Here is a 21,373-nt window from a genome sequence, read left to right on the forward strand (position 1 = left end):
GATACATATTCGGTAACCGCATCATAACATATATATGTTATGGTTGCGTATAATGGATGTATAAGATTATATGAGCACTGCGGCGCGATGGATGAGGAACCCGCCATCTTGACATCTCTGTGTTGTGACTTTAAGCGAGTAGTTTTTAAAATATAAATATTGAGCAATCCTGTTGAATCCAATATTTTAATTGCCCGCCGCCTTCACCAAATTAGTACTAACAACTGGTAAAAAGAGAACAATTCGAACAAGTGTCCATTATTAAGTCGTCATATCTATAATCTAAATAAATAGTAAATAGTGCTCTAAATAAAAGTCATGCTGCATGTATATGGTATACAAACATTTTTATAGAAAAGAATACAGAATTTAACAAAGAATAATTATCTTAGTATACGCACCAAGTTGAATAATGTCTTTCGAAATATCAACGTTGGTCACTAGCCAGGTAGTTTCGCAAATCTCCAAAGACTGATGATGAAAAAGGTCAGGGGTATTAGAAGTCGATGGTTTGGATTATTTAAAATTAAATGCTATACCTTATGTTAATATGAATGTGTTAATAAAAATAGGATATATGAGATATGACCAAAGTATCTATAATAATTAAAAAGCTTACCTGTTCAACTGTCAGTCCGGTCTGTTGACATGCACTAAAATGACATCAAAGAAAAAAAGCAAAAAGAACAGCAAAGGGAAACAGAAATGCGAAGATGAGAGCGTTACCAAGTACAATCCGTACATGTTCTTCAGCAACGACGAGATAGGACAAATTAAAGCAGTTTTAAAAATTAAGGAAGTGGTACCACTAAATAATTTTGTTTTTCTTTGGTATATACCTCTAAAATATTCACGTTTCAGTTAAATATCCCCATTGCTATTGGCTGTGTTATACTGAATAAGCCAGAACTTTTGGAGGTGACTGTTAAGAAAGGTCTAAATGTGAATCAATACGGACCTGTACGTAAAAATAATATCATACCTATTATTTTGTAATACTTAATTTTATAGAATAATACGACTGCACTGATATGGGCGGTCAGATATAAATATCTAGATATGATAACGGTTCTGTTGGAAAACGGGGCGGATCCGACAGCAGGGGTGGCTAACGGCGAGAATACCGTGATCATAGCTTTGGAGCATAAATTGTGGGATGAACCCACGTTTTTGGCTTTCTGGGAGAAACTCGAACGGTTCTCGAGCATCGACGCCAATTGCACCAACAAGAATGGTCACACCATCCTGCACATTGCTGTTCGTAGAGAATGGGAAGTATTTATCAATAAACTGTTAACGAAAAATGTAATTAACTTTAGAAACCCACTTATTAGACCTAAGTTATTATTGTTAAAGCGGTAGCGGCTAAAATTTCTTTATTATGATATCATGATTATTATCTTTCCATCAAAGATGTTTCGCTGAAAGAGAATAAATCTTGAGTCCGTCCGATAAAACAGTGAACACACCTTAAAACGTCGTAATGCTGTCGCATCAACTTTGACTTTTAGTTCATTTTGAAAATAATGAAAAGAAAATGTAATCAAACATAATTTTAACCTTATAGTACATCTTATGCATATACGAGATATTTTTATGGTTTTTCAAAGTACTCGCCACGATGATCGATACACTTTTGCATACGCTTAAACCAATTTTTAAAGCTTTATTCCATTCCGAAGGAGGTATCTTTAAAATATGATTTTTAAACGCTTCAATAGCTTCTTTGGGCGATAAAAATCGTTGACCACGCAGTTTATTCTTCACGGATGGGAACAAAAATAAGTCCTTGGGTGCCAAATCAGGGCTGTACGGCGGATGACCCATCAATTCGATGTTTTAAGTGCTCAAATATTCCCTTGTTTGAGCCGATGTCTGAGAGCTCGCATTGTCATGATGAAAAACACTCCGGCATCTCTTGTTTGTTTTCCTTATTTTACCGACGACTTCTGCCAAACAAATGGTTGTATACCAATCAGAATTTAAGTGTTCTATGATCTTCTAGAGACACTGCAATATGACCAGTTTTCCCGAAGAAACAGGCCACTATTTTCTTTGAAGTGCTTCATACGCGAACAACTTTTGTTGGATTTTGTTCATCTTGGAACACCCATACAGTCGACTGCTGCTTACTTTCGGGCTCATACGAATATATCCATGATTCGTCACCTGTCACGATTTTATAAACGTCTTTCGAAGGCGCGATTGAATTTCTTAAATATTTCTTTGCACCAATGGACACGAGCCTTTTTTGAGAGATTGTCAAATTGTGTGGGATCCAACGCGAACATAACTTTCGCACAGCTAAGTGTTCATGTAAAATCGCATATATGCTGGTGGAACTAATGCTCAAGGATGCCACAATCTCACAATAGGTGAAATGATGATCTTGCTTAATCATTTCGAAAACAGCATCGATGTTTTCTGGCACAACAGCCGATTTTGGACGACCTTCAGGAAACTCGTCGGACAGCAAACTACGACCTCGATTGAATTCACTAAACCAGCGAGACACGGTCGTTTTTGATGTCCATATTTCAGTTCCATTTTTTGCCGACACGAAACATCAACTAAATATAAAATAAACAAATAGTGTCCGTGCAACAAAATATTCTGCGTACGTATATCGTCAAAAATGTCAAACTTTAAACTTTTTTTATGGAACCATCAAGTAGATTCACATGACAACAGTGTTGCGAATTCCCGAAATATAAATAGTGGTCCTCGTATTATCTAGTTCCTATATCGTATATCTAATGGCTTCGACATTTTCAGTCAGAGTAGTAATAAGCAGCAATTTGTAATTGAAATTTATCAAAACAATTAAAGCACCAAAAACAACGTTGCCGGTTTATAACCTCTAATTACTATATGTGGTGATGTCAGGTCTCTTCTTCTCATCGCGAATTGGTCACAAAATCAATCGACCGAACGATCAAGCACACGCGGAGAACAGACAAGAGGGTTCAGCATTTGACTCTCACGCAACATACATTGTCAATAATCAAGCATTCATACATTTCCATTAGTTAATTAGTTGTATAATAGTTGGTGTTAGTAATAAAGTGTTAAAGGAAACTTAGTTTCGTTCAATTAATTACCGGAAGACCTCCATAAGTCGTCACCCTAACGTGATAAATTCGAAACAAAATGGAGGACAGTAGCTAAGTAAGCTTTAAGCCGACAGACTTTTGGAAAACAGAACCGGAAACCCGGTTCTGAAGAATACAGACTCAGTTCAGGTCGGCTGGAATTACAACAGACGCAACCAAATTTGACTATACTATCGCAAGCTTAAATAAAGATGTCTTAAGTGAGGTAATAGATATAATTGCTCTCACAAGTGCTACCTGAAAAATACCAAAAAACATCCTGAAAATCCTCTGGTTGGAACAATTGCCACAAAATACGAGAGCAGTGATTGTAACGAGACAAAGACCTTGATACATGAATAGAATTAGCCGACAGAAATCAAGAAACCAACAAAATATCAACAATCCAGAGCATACAGGAAAAGCTGATGGTGATCAAATAAAATACAACAGCAAATATCTCAATTAACAAAACAAATGAAAAAGTTAACAGAAAGGCCTGATAATCAAATACCTAAGAAAGCATATAGAAGGAGACCAGATCAAAGTATCATCAAACATAAACAAAAAGCCAGAAAAAGTTCGAATCATGTCTTGGTACCGTTCAGCAGTAACAGTAGCCGCAACATCTTGGTCATTTTCGAAAAAATAGGAACCAATGATGTTTCCAGCATGGATACCACACCGACTGTTCTATTTATTGACGTGGCCAGTGAGAAGAAAATGGGCTTCATCACTCATTATTGATTTAGACGAAAAATCTTCAATTTCACCAGACAGCCTTAGGATTGCATTACTGTACTCAAATCGTTGATCAAGATATCTGGGTAGCAATTTTTGGATAAATTGAATTTTGTACGGGAACATTTTCAAATCAGTTTTCAAAATTCGCCTTAAACTGTGTGCAGAAATGTGTAACTGGGAACCACGTCTCCGAATTGATGTTTCTGGAGACTCTGCAACACTATCCCGCACCAGAGCTACATTTTCAGTATTACGAGACATCCGTTGCCTTCCAGAACGAGGATTGTCTGCTGTCGTACCGTACTGTTGAAAATTCGCAAGTAAACGACAAATTGTGGTTTTGTGAGGCACTAGACGATTAGGATATTTTTTATGTAATTTCCGCAATAATGAAACGATTATTTTCAATAAATATTGTCACTATTTGGACGTCTACACAACACAACGGTTAAAGCGAAACTGAGCTAACAGTTACATAACCAAAATAGCGCGCAATTATTTGGAGCAAAAGTAAATAACAATAATCTATATATAAGTAATTTATCTCAGTAAGAATTCAAGTCACTATTTTAATATAAAAAATGTACTGCAAAAGTCATCGTATTATAGTACGTCACTCTCCAGCTTGTCGGGCAGCCAAATATGTTAAATCTGCTTTTGGGCGTTTTAGAAGGTCAAAATATGACCTGGACAGCTGGCAAAACTAATTAATTAAAATTTCATTATTAATAGTTAATACACAAATAAAAATTAAACGTGTAAAAAGATGGCACTAATAAACAAAACAAGAAATTAGTTCATTTACGAAATAAACATCCAATGAGAATGAAAGGATGGACATATTGAGTCAGTAGCGACATAAAAGAAAGTGAATTTTGCACGGTATATATAATCGACGTCGAATATATTGATTGAGGATGTTTCCTTCTCATTTTATGCTAGTTAAAAAGAGGTAGAATGACATCTGATGTGTCAAAGCATATAACCGAATTAGCCTATAAAATTCGATTAAGGTGACTACTAGCGGAAAACATGACTAAATATCTGCAAAATTCTATAATGTGCCAAAGTTAAAATAAGCCAAAAGTCAAATGTAATGCGGCAACATTGCAATATATATTTGATGACGTGCATTTGATGTTTTTTTGGACGAGATGTAAATTATGGTATGTAAACGGATAAAAACTTTAAAACTTTAAAACATTTTATTATATGGAAAGGACTACTTGTTGAACGGCGACACAAATGTTTTTATTAGAGAATAAACCAAACCCCTCTCGACATCTATTTTTAAACATCTCACTCGATATTCGTAGTTCGTGCACGTGCAGTTCGTAGTAAGTGCCGTAACAGTCGCGCAATAACATATAGTCCATCCAATAAAACAGCTAATCCACGTCATCAAAATTAGGGACGTCAGATCGTTGCAATCTTACCGCATTAACTTAGAATTTTGGTTTATAACGTTTGCCGGTTTGTAAACTCTAATTATTATCACTAATGTTTTGAAGAATTTTATAGACTGATTCAGTTGCATGTTCCGACGCATCAGATTAGACAGCATTCTCTCTCTTTCTAACTAGGTTAAGAAAGAAATCTTATTCTAGAGCATCAATTTGGTTTCCGTACCAAACATGAAACAAAAAAGCAAATTCACAGATTGGTCAATCAAATAAATAAAAACTTCAACGAAAAAAAATTGCTCGGCTACATTGCTCGATATATCTCAAGCCTCTGGGCACACTGAACTTCTAGTTAAACTGAAGAATATTCTGCCCTATCCACACTTTCAACTACTAAAGTAATGTCTCACGGATAGACATTTCATTGTAAAACAGGGTGACGATTGCACTGAGCTATATCCAACATATTGAGGTGTTCTGCAGTGCAGTATCCTTGGCCCATTGTTATGTCTCCTGTACATATGTATACAGCTGACGTACCGACCTCAAATACCACCATTGTGGTAACATATGCTGACGATACGGTGAATTTATCATCTCACCATAATCCAACATCAATTACAAAGATACCTCTAACTTCATTTCAACAAAACGCATTTGTGGTTAAAAAATGGCGTACCAAGGCGAATGTAACAAAATCTAATCACTTGACGTTCACCCTGCGTAGAAGGGCTTGTCGTCCGGTAAATCTTAATAATCATGAACCCCCGCTAATGTTAAATAACCTAGGGGTGCATCTGGATCAATGCTTAAATTGGAAGAAATATGTAGTAATAAAGCGTAAACAACATCGAACTGTGAGGTACTAGTAAGTCCAACATAGCCATCCTTCAGAGATTCCAAAATAAAGTGCTACGTGCCATCGTTGACGTTGATATTATGCCAGTAACAACCTAATTCAAAGTATAAAGTTCTCTGAGAGTGCACCTGAATAAACCCGCCAAATAATTAAATGTGCGCAATGTGCGAAGTGCGTAGGTTAAAACGTTCACTACCATCCAACCTGATTAATACACACATAAAATAGTTTTATAAATAAAATAGAATAATTAGCTTATTGAAGTAGTCTTCTACATCTAAATGTAGAATATTCATTCATTACAGTATGTAGTAAAATTGTCAGAATATTCGGAAGACGCTATAAAAGAATTTTTTAACACAACAATGGCCATTGGTGCACCTCAAAAGCGGTTCAAAAATATTAGAAAACACTCAAAGTATCAGCACACCTGCGAAAACGCTGAAACAAAAAGTCACTTGAATCATCATGACGGATAAATTTGCATCTAACCTAAAGTGTTTTTACCGATAAATTTTGCCGAGATAAAATAAGACAAAACGGGGAATTTAAGTATATTATATTTTACCTCGATAATTTTTAGGTTGATATCGACATAACTAATATCAATGGAGTGACTCCTCTCATGACTGCCTGCTTCAGGAACAATTCCAATATTGTTAACGTTCTTATTAACAAAGGCGCCGATTTCACCAAAGAAGACAACCATCATCGAACTGCCTTGTGCTATGCAATTGTTACTGGTTCCAAAATGTCCAAAAATCCATTCCTCGTAGCAGACAGGATCGTATTTGAATTGAAAAAAGATTTGTCGTTCCGAGAATACATAAAAGTTAGTTTCATTTTGGGTGTATTATAACCAGGAATTAATTAGTTAATTTTTCACTTAACTACTTCCTCACAAAGCGATTTACACATATGATGTATGTCTAATAATAATGCTATCGACACTAATAACAAAACACACATTTTGATCAACTCGTAAAATATTACTAGCAGCAAATAAATGTTAAATCAAAAAGACTGTAAGTAGGTGACACTGATAAGAATTAATTCTTGGTTCCTTGATTAGATTCACACTTTAATTTAACAATATTATTTACTTTAGAGGAGGGTCAATGTTATATCTGCAATAATGTCAAAAGAAAAGATGACTGATGCGGAATTCGAAATGGTAATAAGCGTCGTGCATTACATTGTTCAACGTACTGAAAATGGCCTAAAAATATTTCTCGACTTGAAAATTTTCGATACACTTAATAAGGTAATGTGTTATTTAATTCAAACATGCTTCCAAAACAATACTACATTACTTCAACAACAAAACAAACGTAAACATTATAGATGTCCGATGCTCTAAAGTAAAAATAAATAATAAACACATGAAGGATTCTATAGTCTATAAATAGTTGTTTTTTCTTCTATCAATTGACGTAGTATAATATATATTATACTATCAATCACTCACCTATGATATTGATATTGATACCTAGGATTGTTGAACCAAAACCAATCACAACATAATTCCTCTTGTTGCATCCGATTATTTTTTTACATTTAAAATTTAAAATTACATTTTATTTACATTTAAAAAGTAAATGTAAATACGATTTTCAATTTGCAAAAATACTTCCAAAGAAACAAAATTAACAGAAATATCTTTCAATAAAATACAGTTATAATTATATTATTATTAAATATACGGATTGCGTTTAAGCCACTATTTACTTATATATTTATTTGTAAACACCAATTTTTTAAAATGTACTTAACTTAAATGTAAAAACACTTCAAATCAAATCTACTATCAAATGCAAAACTTGAATTATATTCTTATCAAAAGTCAAAATCAAAAAAATCATTAAATTTTATTATGCGAATTCGCTTTCAACTACTCTACCCTCGCAAATTTACTAACAGTCATTTTTTAACAGTACTAATATTATCATCAAAATATACTTACTTATTTATATGTGTGGTTTAAGGTATTTATTAAACCACACATATAAATATATGTTACAGGTATGTAACAATAAAAATTAAAATCAATACATTTTCTATCAATCACATTTTACATCTTGGCATTTTTTAAATATTGTAGGCTATAACAAAAACTACCAGCAAAGAAAAACAGAAACTAATATATCTAATCATACAAGAGCTGTTATGCTACAACGAACAAGCTATTAATTTTTCAGCAGATGTTCAACTGAAGCTCTCTAATCAATTTCTAAACACCAACCTGATCAATTTCTGCGTAGAAAAAATTAAAAACAAAGAGAGCTACTACAACTTAGCAGTAATTGTAATTTTGTTCTTCTGTACATCTAACGAAATCGGTCACAAATGGGTAGTCGAACACCATAATGACGTAAAAGACTTCATAAAACTGCAATCCAACGATTTACTACTTGAAGAGTTTCAAAAGGAATTGCTGGATGAAACCAGAAAAAAATTGGTAAATTCATTTTTAAGTAATATTATTTATAATAAGTGTATTATATAAAAATATATTATATAAAGAGTCTTAATTATTATAATCATAGAAAAATAAGACTATTCTATAATTATAATTAAATTTTATATGTCTTTAAAATTATTTTTAACTATAACTTGACTAATCACAAAATGTTCTTCTTCTTAACATTTAATCTATTTAGGGAAAACGTCTATTATACTTGTCGCATCCACCTTTAGATGAAAATAAATATTTTACTTTACAGAAATTATTTTATTAATGATTTAATAATGCTTCTATGTAAATTACTTTCAATATTAAGAAAGTAAAATGTTTTAAAAAATATGAAATATAATGGTACTGATTTTGTAGATCAAAAAGAAAATGAAAAAGTTACGCCGCTATATTAACGCTCTAACGATAGAAACAAATGAAAGCGCGGACAGTGTCAAGAATTCAGACGAGAACAGAAACGAGTCGTCATTTGTGCTGAAGAAGTCAAAGAAACGAAGTAAAATAATGAAAGCAAAAATTGCTAAAATAAAAGATATGGAATTAACTGAAAGAGTATCGATACCAGCTAGTTCTAAACCAGAGAAAATTGATAAAAAGGACAGCCAAGATAGTGTTCAAACGGTTCAAGTATCCAATCCTGTAAACGAAATTAGAAATGTGGAGAAAAGAGATGATATAATTCCGAATGAATTATATGTTGTTGAAGCAGATAAGGTGAAATTATGCCAGACAGGTTTTCCAGTAACGGTAACTAATTCAACATCTGATCAGCCCGATAAGGACTTCACTCTATTTTCTGAGGCAGAAAATACCAAAAAATTACAAGAAAATAAACAGATGGTTTGTATAAACTAAACAAAACATCGTTTTTTAAAATAATCATAATTTATATTTTAGTTTAATCCTGACAAGGACGGGAACAAATTTTTACCCTGTTATAAAGATATATTTGAAGCTAATCCGATAACTAACTCACTGAAAGCATTTTTAATAAATCAAGAACATCAGCCCAGTGATGTTTCTCAACAAGAACCCATTTCACAATCAGGAGACTGGAAATCAAAAATCCTTAATTTACCCTTTAACGATTGGTCTATATTCTCAGACACCTTGAAAATTAATAAGAAAGAAGCAAAACATGCTATACAATTTTTGAAGAAAGTAGCAAATAATCAAGATAACACTTACAATATCTTCCATATTGATGGTGCTTTGAATACAGTGATGGATTATTTGAAAGAGCTTATAGGGATTATACTAGCAAGAAGTAAATCTATCCGGAATCAATTTCAAGCTACACTTGAAAAGAACAGTATGTTGTGTTCAATAATATTAAACTCCTAAGTATATTAATTACAGATAATTAATCAAAAATATGAAAGATATAGAGTTATGCTAATACTTGAAAAACTGTGCTAGTTAAAAAGTATTCTAGATACAGAGATCATTATTACAGTTACTAAATTATTTTTTAATTCTGCATTTTTGTTTAATGCTTTCTATCAAATTTATATTTTTTTCCTGTTTTGAAATATAGTCAACATAGAGCATGAAATATTTATACTCCATTTTAGATTCTTTCACATAAGACAGTAATTATACAGACATGTTCGTAGAAGAGTAGAATAAGTCATCTATTTTATCTGCAGATAATCTAACATCATTTATTAATAAAATTATACTATTTTAGCTAAAACGAGCAATATCTCAGAGAAACAAATGGTCACTGAACTGCAAGCCAATTTTCAGCAACTGATCTCATCAATTTTGTCGTTGGCACACACCAATTTACCTGAAGCTTTAAGAAACATTTACCGTTTAGAATCCACAATGCTTAAATATCCTGTACGTGGGAGAACATTGTTAGCAGACATGTGTGCTTTAGAACAAGTGAAAATGCGGATAACGACAACATCATTCAGTGGAGAGGCGTCATATTTGTCGTATATTGAGAATTCTTTAAATGGATTTGAAGAAGCAAGAGAGGATATTAAAATAACTGTCTTGGACAATTATCCTGCTGTATATGAAAATGAACCGTCTGGATTATATGAAATGGAAATGGATATGCTTAGGTATTTAATTAATAAGAGATTATTACTTAGAGCAATATCTGTCGTTTGGCGTTATGTTTAACTCATTATTTAATTTACAGCCCAGAACAGCCTAAAAACAAACAAAAACTGTTAGAAGGTAAGCTCAACACTATGAAGAACGCATATCATCTGGTGAATTCAATCGAAAAACTCATTGACGAAGACGATGATGACGATGACGATGATAAACCAACTGTAGACCCTTTCTTCAAAGCAGATTTACCGGATATTGAAAAATATTGTGAACCAACGGAAAAATATTCAGATATGGTGCTGAAAATGCTGACCAAGCATGTAGCTGGCGAAAAATTAGAACAAAGCCGATGGTCTGATAAAATCGAGCATTTGCAAAACGCAAAAAATAGTACAGTATTGCTAGGTAAATAGTAATTTATTATATTTTTATGATTTAAATCTTATGTAATTTTGTTTTAATTTTTAGGGGGTGATATCCGAATAGGTAAATTTCCCGAAAGAAATCAGATTATTTCTCAAGGAGGAAATTTCAATCTAGTTACCTTGGGTATTAGTAGCGACAATGAACCTTTGGCAGTAAAAAGAATCCCTAAAGAGCACTCGGTTTGCAAGATATTAAAGGCACTAATAAATCCCTTGTTGGGTAGGACATTGATTGAAATATATATTTTTATTCATAATATTTCACATAATGTAAACTTCACTGTGTTTTAGGTTTACGACACAAGCACATTCTGCACTACTTCGCCTGCGATTACGACGACAATGACTTAGTTTTAGCCACGCCGCTTTGCGAATACAATATCAGTCAGTATGTTTTGCTGCTGAAAGAAAACGCTGACAAAAGACCGTTCAACCTAAATCACATAGACATAATTCGGCAATTTTTGAACGGTCTCGCGTATCTTCACCAGCAACCTGAACCCATTGTTCACGGTAATTTGAAACCATCGAATATATTTGTAGACGTCAACGGGACCGTGCGATTGGGGGAGTTCGGCGTGAGCAAGGTGAGATCGATAGTAAGTCTAAAATATGTCAATGATATTATTGTTTTTGTTTCATTATAACAGGTCAATTGAAAAGTCTCCGGCCTACCATAGTAAAACACATTTTTTTGGCAAAATTAGTTTTTTTTATTCAACGTAATTCCCCTCAAGGGTGATACACTGAACCATAGATAGCGACCCTCCAACTTTTCGATACCATTTTTGTAGTACGATTTATCTTTTGCCCCAAAATAGGCCTCAGTTTCAGCGATCACCTCTTCTCCTCATTCTTTTGAGATCTGAGAACAGGAAATAGTCTCTGGGGGTCAGATCTGGAGAATACGGTGGATGAGGAAGCAATTCGAAAGCAGGTTCGTTTTACGGCGATTTCGTCCTTCAAACGGTCCAATAACGCTATGTAATAGTCGCTGTTGATGGTCCTTCCTTTTTCAAGGTAGTCAAGGAAAATTATTCCATGCGCATATCCAAAATACAGACGCCACAACCTTGCCAGCCGACTGTTGCGTTTTCCGACGCTTTGGAGCGAGTGAAGAATTCGTGTGAAGTCCACTCGAATGACTGTCGATTGAACTTCGGAGTGAAATGATGGAGCCAAGTTTCATCCATTGTCACATATCGACGCAAAAACTCGGGTTTATTACGCTTCATCATCTTCAAACACTGCCCCGAATCATCAACTCGTCGTTGTTTTTAGTCAAAAGTGAGCTTGCGCAGCACCCACTTTGCACAGAGCTTTCTGATATCCAAATATTCGTGAATGATGATGTACACGTTCAGTTGATATCTTTAGAGTGTGTGCTATTTCATTCAATTTCAATTTACAGTCATTCAGAATCATTTTGTAGATTTTTTAAATGTTTTCGTCGGTAACAACCTCTTTTGGGCGTTCACCGTCTTCGGTGCTTAGTTCACCACATCTAAACTTAGCATACCAATCCTTGGTGGTTGATTTTCCTGCAGTGTCCGGAAACTCGGCATCAAGCCAATTTTTTACTTCAACTGTATTTTTTCCCTTCAAAAAGCAATATTTTATCAACACGCGAATTTTCTTTTTATTCATTTTTTTCACAATAACAAAAGTTGCTTCACTCAAAATGCTATAATTCACAAACTAATAATCTGACAGCTGTCAAATTTATACACGCATTTTTTGAGGCTTAGGGCTAACTAAAAAACATGGATTTAGTTCTAGTAGTGCCATGTATGTGTCAGGCCGGGGACTTTTTAATTGACGTCTACGGATTTCTAACAGTTAATGCAGGGTGTTATAATATGATATGCAGCTTTAAAATATATTGGATTAAGAATACAAATAATTATGCCAGGTTTTTTAAATTGTTCAATGTTTAAGGGTAGAACATTGTGATTTATTTAACTGTATGATACAATAGCGATTATTTAAACTAACCCATATTATACTATTACAGTAGAAATTAATTTTCTTCAACTAATGGGACTGGATAAAGGTTTAAATGAAATTAAATTTAAAAATTTCAGAAAGAATACATAAAAGTTTCTGTTTAGTTAGCGGTATATATTGAAGAATATTGAAGAACTTTCTTATTGAAGATTAAGTTGAATTAAATTGATGATGCTATATAATAGAAACATATTGATTATAGTTAAATATATCATATTTATGTAGTGATGAGTCCAGCAATTTTAGATCGCCACTATACTAGTGGTGCCCGCTAAGCAATCACAAATTATTTTCACAGCAACCTAAATCACTAGGCTTCTAGCTTCTTAGATTATAATACAATGGGTTGGCAAGAAGAGATTTCAAAATTTTTCCTGTTTTCAAACGTTTATTTTTTTGAATCGCATTACTTGTTGACACTAAAGAGTTGATGTAATTCCGATTCCGTACCAACAAACGTTTAGCATAACCTCCGTTAGCGTAAAGGTGAACTTTACAACCATTTGTGAATCTTCTCTGAGCTTCAATTATTGTTCGTACATTATTGTACCACTATTAATCCACTTCTCATTATTCGTATCATAAATGAAAACTCAGTTCATTAAATTTTTAACTGTTAATTAACACTTTTATAATCCCATATTTTTCACTAAGCCTTCGCTGAATTTTACTAACTTTGATGGTAGAAAAGCAAAATACGACAAAAATAACATTCTGGAATTTCTAAAAATTTTCAAAGTGCAATAAACTTTAAATAACAAAAACAAATTATTAAAATTAATATAGTAAACTTATATGTATTGAATAACATAATAAATTGATAAGATAGTTAAATAGATTTTCCACTAATATATAAATAAAACACAGATTAATAGAATAATTTTTACTACATTGACTTTTAGAAAACAGTAAATAATGAACAAAAAAAGGCAACTAAACCAATAAATTATAAATATGGAAAAATATGTATATTATTACAATTAAAAAAAATATTTCTTGCAGTTTATCTGTGGCACTTTTGTTAATATGTATTTGTATGTTTTAAATACAAAACACATGGATAGATAACTAAAACTGCCTACCGTCCAAGTTCACTATAATTGTCCAGAAAATGAAGAAATATACACGTTCTTTTTTATATATTTTAAAGTCTCCATTTTACCAACGAGGGCTTCGAACCACGGTCCCCGACATTAAGCCTACCGACTGGGCAGTGACCAACTTAGAGACGATCTCAGAAGACATCTGGTCTGACCCAGTCTGGTTACCGACTTGACTGGTATAGCTATTCCTTATATTTTCACAAACATAAAGTACATTTATGCCCTAACAGCAGGAGAACTGTCCTGTCGCCTTGAGTACTGCCCCAACGAAGGCGGCATATACACGTTTTGTTTCTACCCTGTATTTTTTCTCTATGAATCTATATTCTAGGCGTTAAAAATATTTTACTGATAATCTCTTAAATTGTCTTCAAAACCTGTTTTCTATTTAGGCATTGTTTAAAATGATAGAAGCACCAAAATCATCTCTTGTTTGGGTGTCCCAAGAAACGTTTAGGATGTACAAACATGCCAACGCTATAGAGTGCTCGATAAGTTCTGATATTCAAGTAGCAGGTGAGTGATAATTACTTCCCACGCTTATACAGAGAACAGAGAACTGACGTTATCAAAATATATGACGTCAAAACCGCGCAATGTTGCCGCATTAACTTTGACTTTTAGCTCAGTTTGGCATTGTTATATAACAAAATTCTAATGTAAATATAATAATGAAACAAAATTATGCTATCAAACGTAATTTATTTAGACATTATAATACATCTAATGCTTATTTTATCGAATGACTAAAATTAGAGTTAATTATACAATTACAATAGTTTGTAGGTTAGAGTTGTTTTATTATATTTACATTGGTTTTTTTCCACGCTTGCCGATTTTACAACCTGTGGTTGTTGTATTAATATTTTGAAGAATGTTGCAGACATTTGACCACCGAACGACTTTTACAGGCTCATTCGTTTACGTGTTGGAACCTATCAGATATAATTATATCTCTTTTTAACTGGAATAAAATGTTCATTACTTCTTTGGATAGATTATAGAGTAATATGCTTTTGTAGGTATGTTGCTATATTACATAATATCAGGGGGAGTACATCCGTTCGGACTTGATATAGAAACTATCGTGAAAAACTTTGAAAAATATACTATGGCCTTTCCTCCGTCGCGTTTTTCGAAAAATCAAATCGTTGCCGACTTGCTGTCGTGGATGTTGATGTACGAACCAAGCGATAGACCAAATATCAAACAAGTTTTGTCGTAAGTATTGAGAATATTATTAACATATTAAGAGCAAGAATTAATTCTTGTTAGTTCCATCTATTGGCCGCAATGTTAATATTAAGAAGTTTAAGGGCGATCTACGAATTTCCATTTACCATATTCATTACCTTTCCTGTTTGACAGAAGAAATCCCATGCCGAGATCTATCAAAATTTATGTAAAATGGCTAACATGTCTAAAACGATTTGCATATATATATCTTTCTTGTTTTCTGCACGGCTTTGCAAGTGTCGACCAAAAAATGGATTTACTGTGCTAATCCAAAAATAAAGAAATTATTAATTAATCTCGGCGAACTGTTAATAAAACAACTAAAAAGAAATATCAAGTTATTACAAAAACATACCAGGTGTACGGGAAAGTCATTACCGGTTTTTTCGAAGATAACTACATGATTTTCAAGAAAATTGAAAAATGTATTTATTCAGAGTATTGACCATTTGATTCTACATATCTTGTCCATCTTTCAGGCAGTTTATGGATGCCATCTCAAAAAAAGACCGTTCGTCTTTTGAGCAAAACCATTGCATGCACATCGAAATCACCACTTTTGAATTTTCGAAACCACCTCACATGTTTTTAAAATTATCGTTAGCATTGTTAGCATGCTCACCCAAAGTTTCTATCAGAAAACGAAGACGCATAAAAACAGTAATACCTGTCGCAAATGCACGTTTTCAGTCACGAAAACATTTTCGAAGAGGCATAAATCTATGACGGTGTTAAAATATTACTGTTAACAAAATACTACATGTAATGCATAGAGTAATGATGTAATGCTTTGAATATCGATGTCAGTAGAATAAAATGACATATGTGTCAAATCATAACATTGCATGCTTAAACCTAGCGACATCTGTTAGAAAAACCGGTAATAACATTCCGATGTACTTGGTAAAACTGTTTGAAGAGAAGACGACTCTTGAGGCTTACGGCTGTTAGGTGATGTCTTTGTCACAACCACCGTGCTGGTCGCCTCCTGATTATCATTTATTGCCATGCCATGCGTTGCTATATGTAATAAATGCTTATTTAACTGGAAAAAAAATAGGAGTTAATTGTTACTCTCAATATTTTGTTTGCGAAAAATATTGCATATTTTTTCGCATTTTGTTTTAAATCATAGCATTTTTGTCATTTCTATTTCTAAATCTGTTATTATGAAGTGTCCTGTGTACAGTAATACTGATTGATGATATTTAATTCAACTTTGCATTTAACGATGTGTTCGACGTCATCTATGACGTGCATTGATTGTTTTATTGAATGGGCTATATAATATATCCAATAAGACAGACAACATACATAATCAATATTTATGACGCTTGCACATCGACAGTTGCCACGCAACCACGCTTTGCAACTTTTAGCGGTTTATAACCTCTAATTTTTATTACCACTAAAATTTTGTATTCGGTGACTCAAATCAAATTTTAGAGATTGATGGAACGTCTATTGTCTATTGGAAATAATTTTAATGTGCACATTTTTATTTAATGTTTGCATTCAAACATTGCGTTATAATTTAATCAATAAAATTATGCAAATTTGAAAAACAGTGTTCAAATGTTGCCGCAGCTTAGTTGATAAATTGCATGTATCGCTAATAGGATATGGTAAATTCGAATTCAGGTCTGTCTCAAAGCAATATTTGCTTAATTCTCTCTAGAATAGCGTATCTGAAAAACCCCGTCCGTTCTTCAATAGTTCTTCAAATCACACGTTTTTAATAATCAGCGTTGTACAGTGTCCTATATCAATGGACCAGCGGTATAGTCTTATATGCGTTATAAATCATATATTCCTTTCAATAAAACAGTGAACTCTCGTCATCTAATGTAAACTTTAATTTTAATTTTTTTAGTCGAAATGTTAAACAAAAACAATGAAATTAAATATAATTTATTTAGCAAGTTCGAAGTAATTGATTAGAGAGTTAATCTGTTTCTGATTCTAACTACCTCGTGGATTCGGTATTTTGAAACTGAGTAATAACGATTTGAAATTTATCAAAACAAGCAAAGTGTAAAAACAACGCATGTCAGCATATAACTTGTAATTATTATCACTAATTTTTTTTTAATTTGCAGACGTTTGACAACCAGGCGAATTTTATTGGTTGATTCAGTTACCCGTTCGAACGTATCAGACAATATTGTATCTCTTTTTGATTAGACTAAAATGGGAAGGAAAATATTGTCTGATTTTAAAATAACTAGCGTTGGGAACTATCGAGTGAAAACACTCGAAACAGTGGATAGTCAAAATACTAACGACTGAAAATAGTAATTACTATTTTCATTCAAATGCACGGTTCGACTGTTTTGTTCAATTCGTGATGTCAGACGAAAATGTACGAACTCTTTTCTGTATAAATTATGAGAGAGGAAAGGACGGAGAAAACTGCCTGGAACAGTTCATTTTATATGTGCTTATATTTTCCAACATTAGTATAAGCCAGAGGGACATGTACATATTCCTTTACGTACTAACTTTAAAAAAGAAAAGGAAAAAATAATTACTGAATACTATTGACATGCTCTTAATAATATCATTTTAAATGAAGTAGAATGACTTTTATATTTGAATGTTCTGTGGATCTGCAAAAAGGAACGGAATTTTTCTATGGAATTGAATAATACCCCACAATTGTTTTATCGTATTTTAATATGTTATTTGTTATTTTTAAATAATATGCTATAATAAATATCGACAATACAATAAAACTTAAACAAAACCTAAAAACTAAATATGTATAATAACCATACTAAATAAAAATTAAACATATACCTAATCATAAAAAAAACGAATTCATGACATAATTAAAAATGATCGCACAATAACAACTAGAGCTTTTTTAAACAAAATAAATAATACTTTATTTATTACTGAGCGGAAGTCATAATATGCACAGGACACTTGAAAATAACAGGGTTGTAATTGTAATTTTTACAAAAATTTTGTGTGAAATTTCATATTCTCATATTTTCAATATTCTTATTTAAGGCATGTACTCTTTTGGTCTGGTGAAAGAAAATGGCGTTTCATACTAAATTGCGCCGGTATATCTTTTACCGGTGTCCCATTGAACATCAACGTTGCTAAAGTACACGACATCATAGAGAAGATGGCAAACAAGGGACAAATTAAAGGTGGTAGATCATATACCTAACAGGTCAATTGAAAAGTCCCCGACTTACCATAGTTTTTTTTATTGAACATAATTCCCTTCAAGGGCGATATACTGATTATAGTGACCCTCCAACTTTTCGATGCCATTTTTGTAGTACGATTTGTCCTTTGCTTCAAAATAGGTCTCAATTTCGACGATCACCTCTTCATTCGACGAAAATTTCCTCCCAGCGAGCACTCTTTTGAGATATAAGAACAGAAAATAGTCACTGAGGACCAGATCTGGAGAATACGGTGGATGAGGAAGCAATTCGAAGCCCAATTCATGGATTTTTGATACGGTGCATTGTCTTGGTGAAACAGCACTCTTTTTCTTCAAATGCGGCCGTTTTTCGACGATTTCGTCCTTCAAACAATCCAATAACGCTATGTAATAGTCGCTGTTGATAGTCCTTCTTTTTTCAACGTAGTCAATGAAAATGATTCCATGCGCATCCCAAAATACAGACGCCATAACCTTGCGAGCTGACTGTAGCGTTCTCCTGCGCTTTGGAGCGGCTTCATCGTGTGCAGTCCACTCGGATGACTGTGGATTGGACTTCGAAGTGAAATAATGGAGCCATGTTTCATCTGTTGTCATATATCGACGCAAAAACTCGGGTTTATTATGCTTGATCATCTTCAAACACTGATCCGAATTATCAACTCGTCGTTGTTTTGGTGAAAAGTAAGCTCGCGCGGCACCCACTTTGCACAGAGCTTTCTCGTACTCAAATATTCGTGAATGATATGATGTACACCTTCAGTTGATATCTTTAGGGTGTCTGCTATTTCATTCAGTTTCAATATACGGTCATTCAAAATCATTTTATGGATTTTTTAAATGTTTTCGTCGGTAACGTAAGTGTTAATGTTCTCTTTTGAGCATCTACTGCGTTCACCGTCTTAAGTGATCATTTTACTACCTCTAAACTTGGCATACCTATCCTTAATGGTTGACTTTCCTGGGGCAGTGTCCGGAAACTCGGCATCAAGTCAAATTTTTGCTTCACGCGAAATTCCTTTTTACCAATTTTTTCCACAATAACAAAAGTTGCTTCACTCAAAATGCTATAATTCACAAACTAATAATCTGACAGGTTTCAAATTTATACACGCATCTTTTGAGGGTTAGGGCTAACTAAAAAACATAAACATAAAAACAAAATAAAAACATATGTATTTAATTCTAGTAGCGCCATCTATGTGCCAAGCCGGGTACTTTTCAATTGAACTGTTACAATAAACAATGCTCTAAAACGGTAAAACTTTTTAGGTCACTGGGTAAATATAATACGGCGAAAATTTCCGAAAATAGTGTTTCACTTTGACGATACGGTAGTCGGGCTATTGAGATTCGTAAGACAATTCTGCGACAACGAGAGAGTCACCACTGCGGACGTGAACGAACTGAAATCGTGCCTGTTAAATTATTTTCCTGCCTTTCCGTTGACATTGTTCAGGATACTGGAAGCCACGCCTATCATCAAGGAATATCCTTTCGTTTCGTACACGATGATCGAAACAATATTGTCATAATTTTTGTTTTAATTTTTGATGATTTTTAAATTGTATAGTTTTTACATTGTTTATACTAATTATATGTATTGATTGTGAGAATGTGTCTTTTTTTTATTGTATCATTAAGGGATTATAGTTCTTCCAGCAGCAACAGCCTTTTGTTTACGTTTGCCGGCTTGTAACCTCTTATTATTATTACTAATATTTTGAAGAATTTGGAGACATTGTGTCCATTGACAACAGTGTCCACCAGTACCAATACAAATTGAATTTAATAGACTGATTTAGTTGCATGTTCCAAAGGATCCGACAGCATTGTGTCTCTTGTTAACTAGGATAAAATGAGAAGAAATATTCGTTCCCAGTTTAAAACTAATTTTTCATTTTTATAAACTGTATTTGACTGTATATTCGACGTCATTATATGATTCATCTATGACGTACATTGGCTGTTTTATCGGAAGGGCTATATCGTCAATTCAATGAAACAGCACGTCATTACAATTTATGATATCAGCACATCGCAATGTTGCCGCATTTTTAACTTCTGGTCTACAACGTTTGGCGGCTAATAACCTCTAATTAATACCGCCGTTTTAAAGAACTTCGGAGTCACGTGAGGGTCGAAATCATTTTCGTATACGTTACATTTTCCGATGGATCAGACAACATTCTGTGTGTTTTTAACTAGATTAATGCTAATTGGTAAAATGAGAAGGAAAAATCATCTCTGAGTTGAAAACGATTCATAAATTTTTGCAAACTGCATTTAGCATTATATTCAACGTCATCTATGATGTGCATTTGGTACTTTATTAGTAAGACTATAAATACATTTATTTTTTTTAGTTTATAGGGGTATTATAATCTAGACGTTATCATTTCATCAATCATTTTCTTCATATTAACATATAACTTCATATTTCTTCATAAGTTTAACCTTTTGAAAATATGCCCTCTGGAGGATTTTTCAAAATCTAAATTACAATTCGCACTTGACGTGGCATTTCAAAAGGAAATTTTATAGCGTGTTTCTAGAAGCGGTTCTTTCAAATATAGTGATAGCCTTCTCTATGCATTCTTCTATCGAATCAAAGAAAAAACGGGGAAATTGGTTTAACGCTTTTTTGACATTTCTGATTTATTTTAAGTAGTAAAAAACACCTTTGATGTTTCATTTTTAGATCCCATGGCATTAGAAAACGAAAAATCTTTTTATTTTCGAATTTCTGGAATAGAATAAATTATACTAAAATATCT

General features: G+C 33.1%; 1 protein-coding gene across 2 annotated transcripts; it reads left to right on the forward strand.

The window, feature by feature from the left end:
- The first annotated feature begins 648 nt into the window (after nucleotides 1-648).
- Nucleotides 649-20,212, forward strand: LOC143191856 (uncharacterized). Of its 2 annotated transcripts, none has more exons than XM_076397292.1 (16): nucleotides 649-802; nucleotides 862-960; nucleotides 1,012-1,305; nucleotides 6,682-6,930; nucleotides 7,207-7,362; nucleotides 8,200-8,556; nucleotides 8,929-9,411; nucleotides 9,469-9,883; nucleotides 10,262-10,646; nucleotides 10,727-11,046; nucleotides 11,110-11,286; nucleotides 11,358-11,665; nucleotides 14,569-14,692; nucleotides 15,199-15,397; nucleotides 18,428-18,573; nucleotides 19,869-20,212. In XM_076397292.1, exons 1-16 carry the CDS (start codon nucleotides 659-661, stop codon nucleotides 20,129-20,131), a joined length of 4,119 nt encoding a protein of 1,372 aa, XP_076253407.1. In that variant the 5' UTR covers nucleotides 649-658; the 3' UTR covers nucleotides 20,132-20,212. The 2 variants fall into 2 exon arrangements, with proteins under 2 accessions (XP_076253407.1, XP_076253408.1); XM_076397293.1 differs by having other exon boundaries at nucleotides 11,358-11,653.
- The last annotated feature ends 1,161 nt before the right edge of the window (nucleotides 20,213-21,373 follow it).

The sequence above is a fragment of the Rhynchophorus ferrugineus genome, unplaced genomic scaffold (assembly GCF_030347505.1).
Source record: "Rhynchophorus ferrugineus isolate W39M unplaced genomic scaffold, kcgeb_rfMv2 rfM2, whole genome shotgun sequence".
In the NCBI taxonomy this organism is placed as follows: domain Eukaryota; kingdom Metazoa; phylum Arthropoda; class Insecta; order Coleoptera; family Curculionidae; genus Rhynchophorus; species Rhynchophorus ferrugineus.

Excerpts from the sequence above, each read along its gene's own strand:
- LOC143191856 (XM_076397292.1), top strand. The coding sequence starts at position 659 with ATGACATCAAAGAAAAAAAGCAAAAAGAACAGCAAAGGGAAACAGAAA. Across the intron at positions 6,931-7,206 it reads CGTTCCGAGAATACATAAAA|AGGAGGGTCAATGTTATATC; the intron begins GTTAGTTTCATT and ends TATTTACTTTAG. Across the intron at positions 9,884-10,261 it reads AGCTACACTTGAAAAGAACA|CTAAAACGAGCAATATCTCA; the intron begins GTATGTTGTGTT and ends ATACTATTTTAG.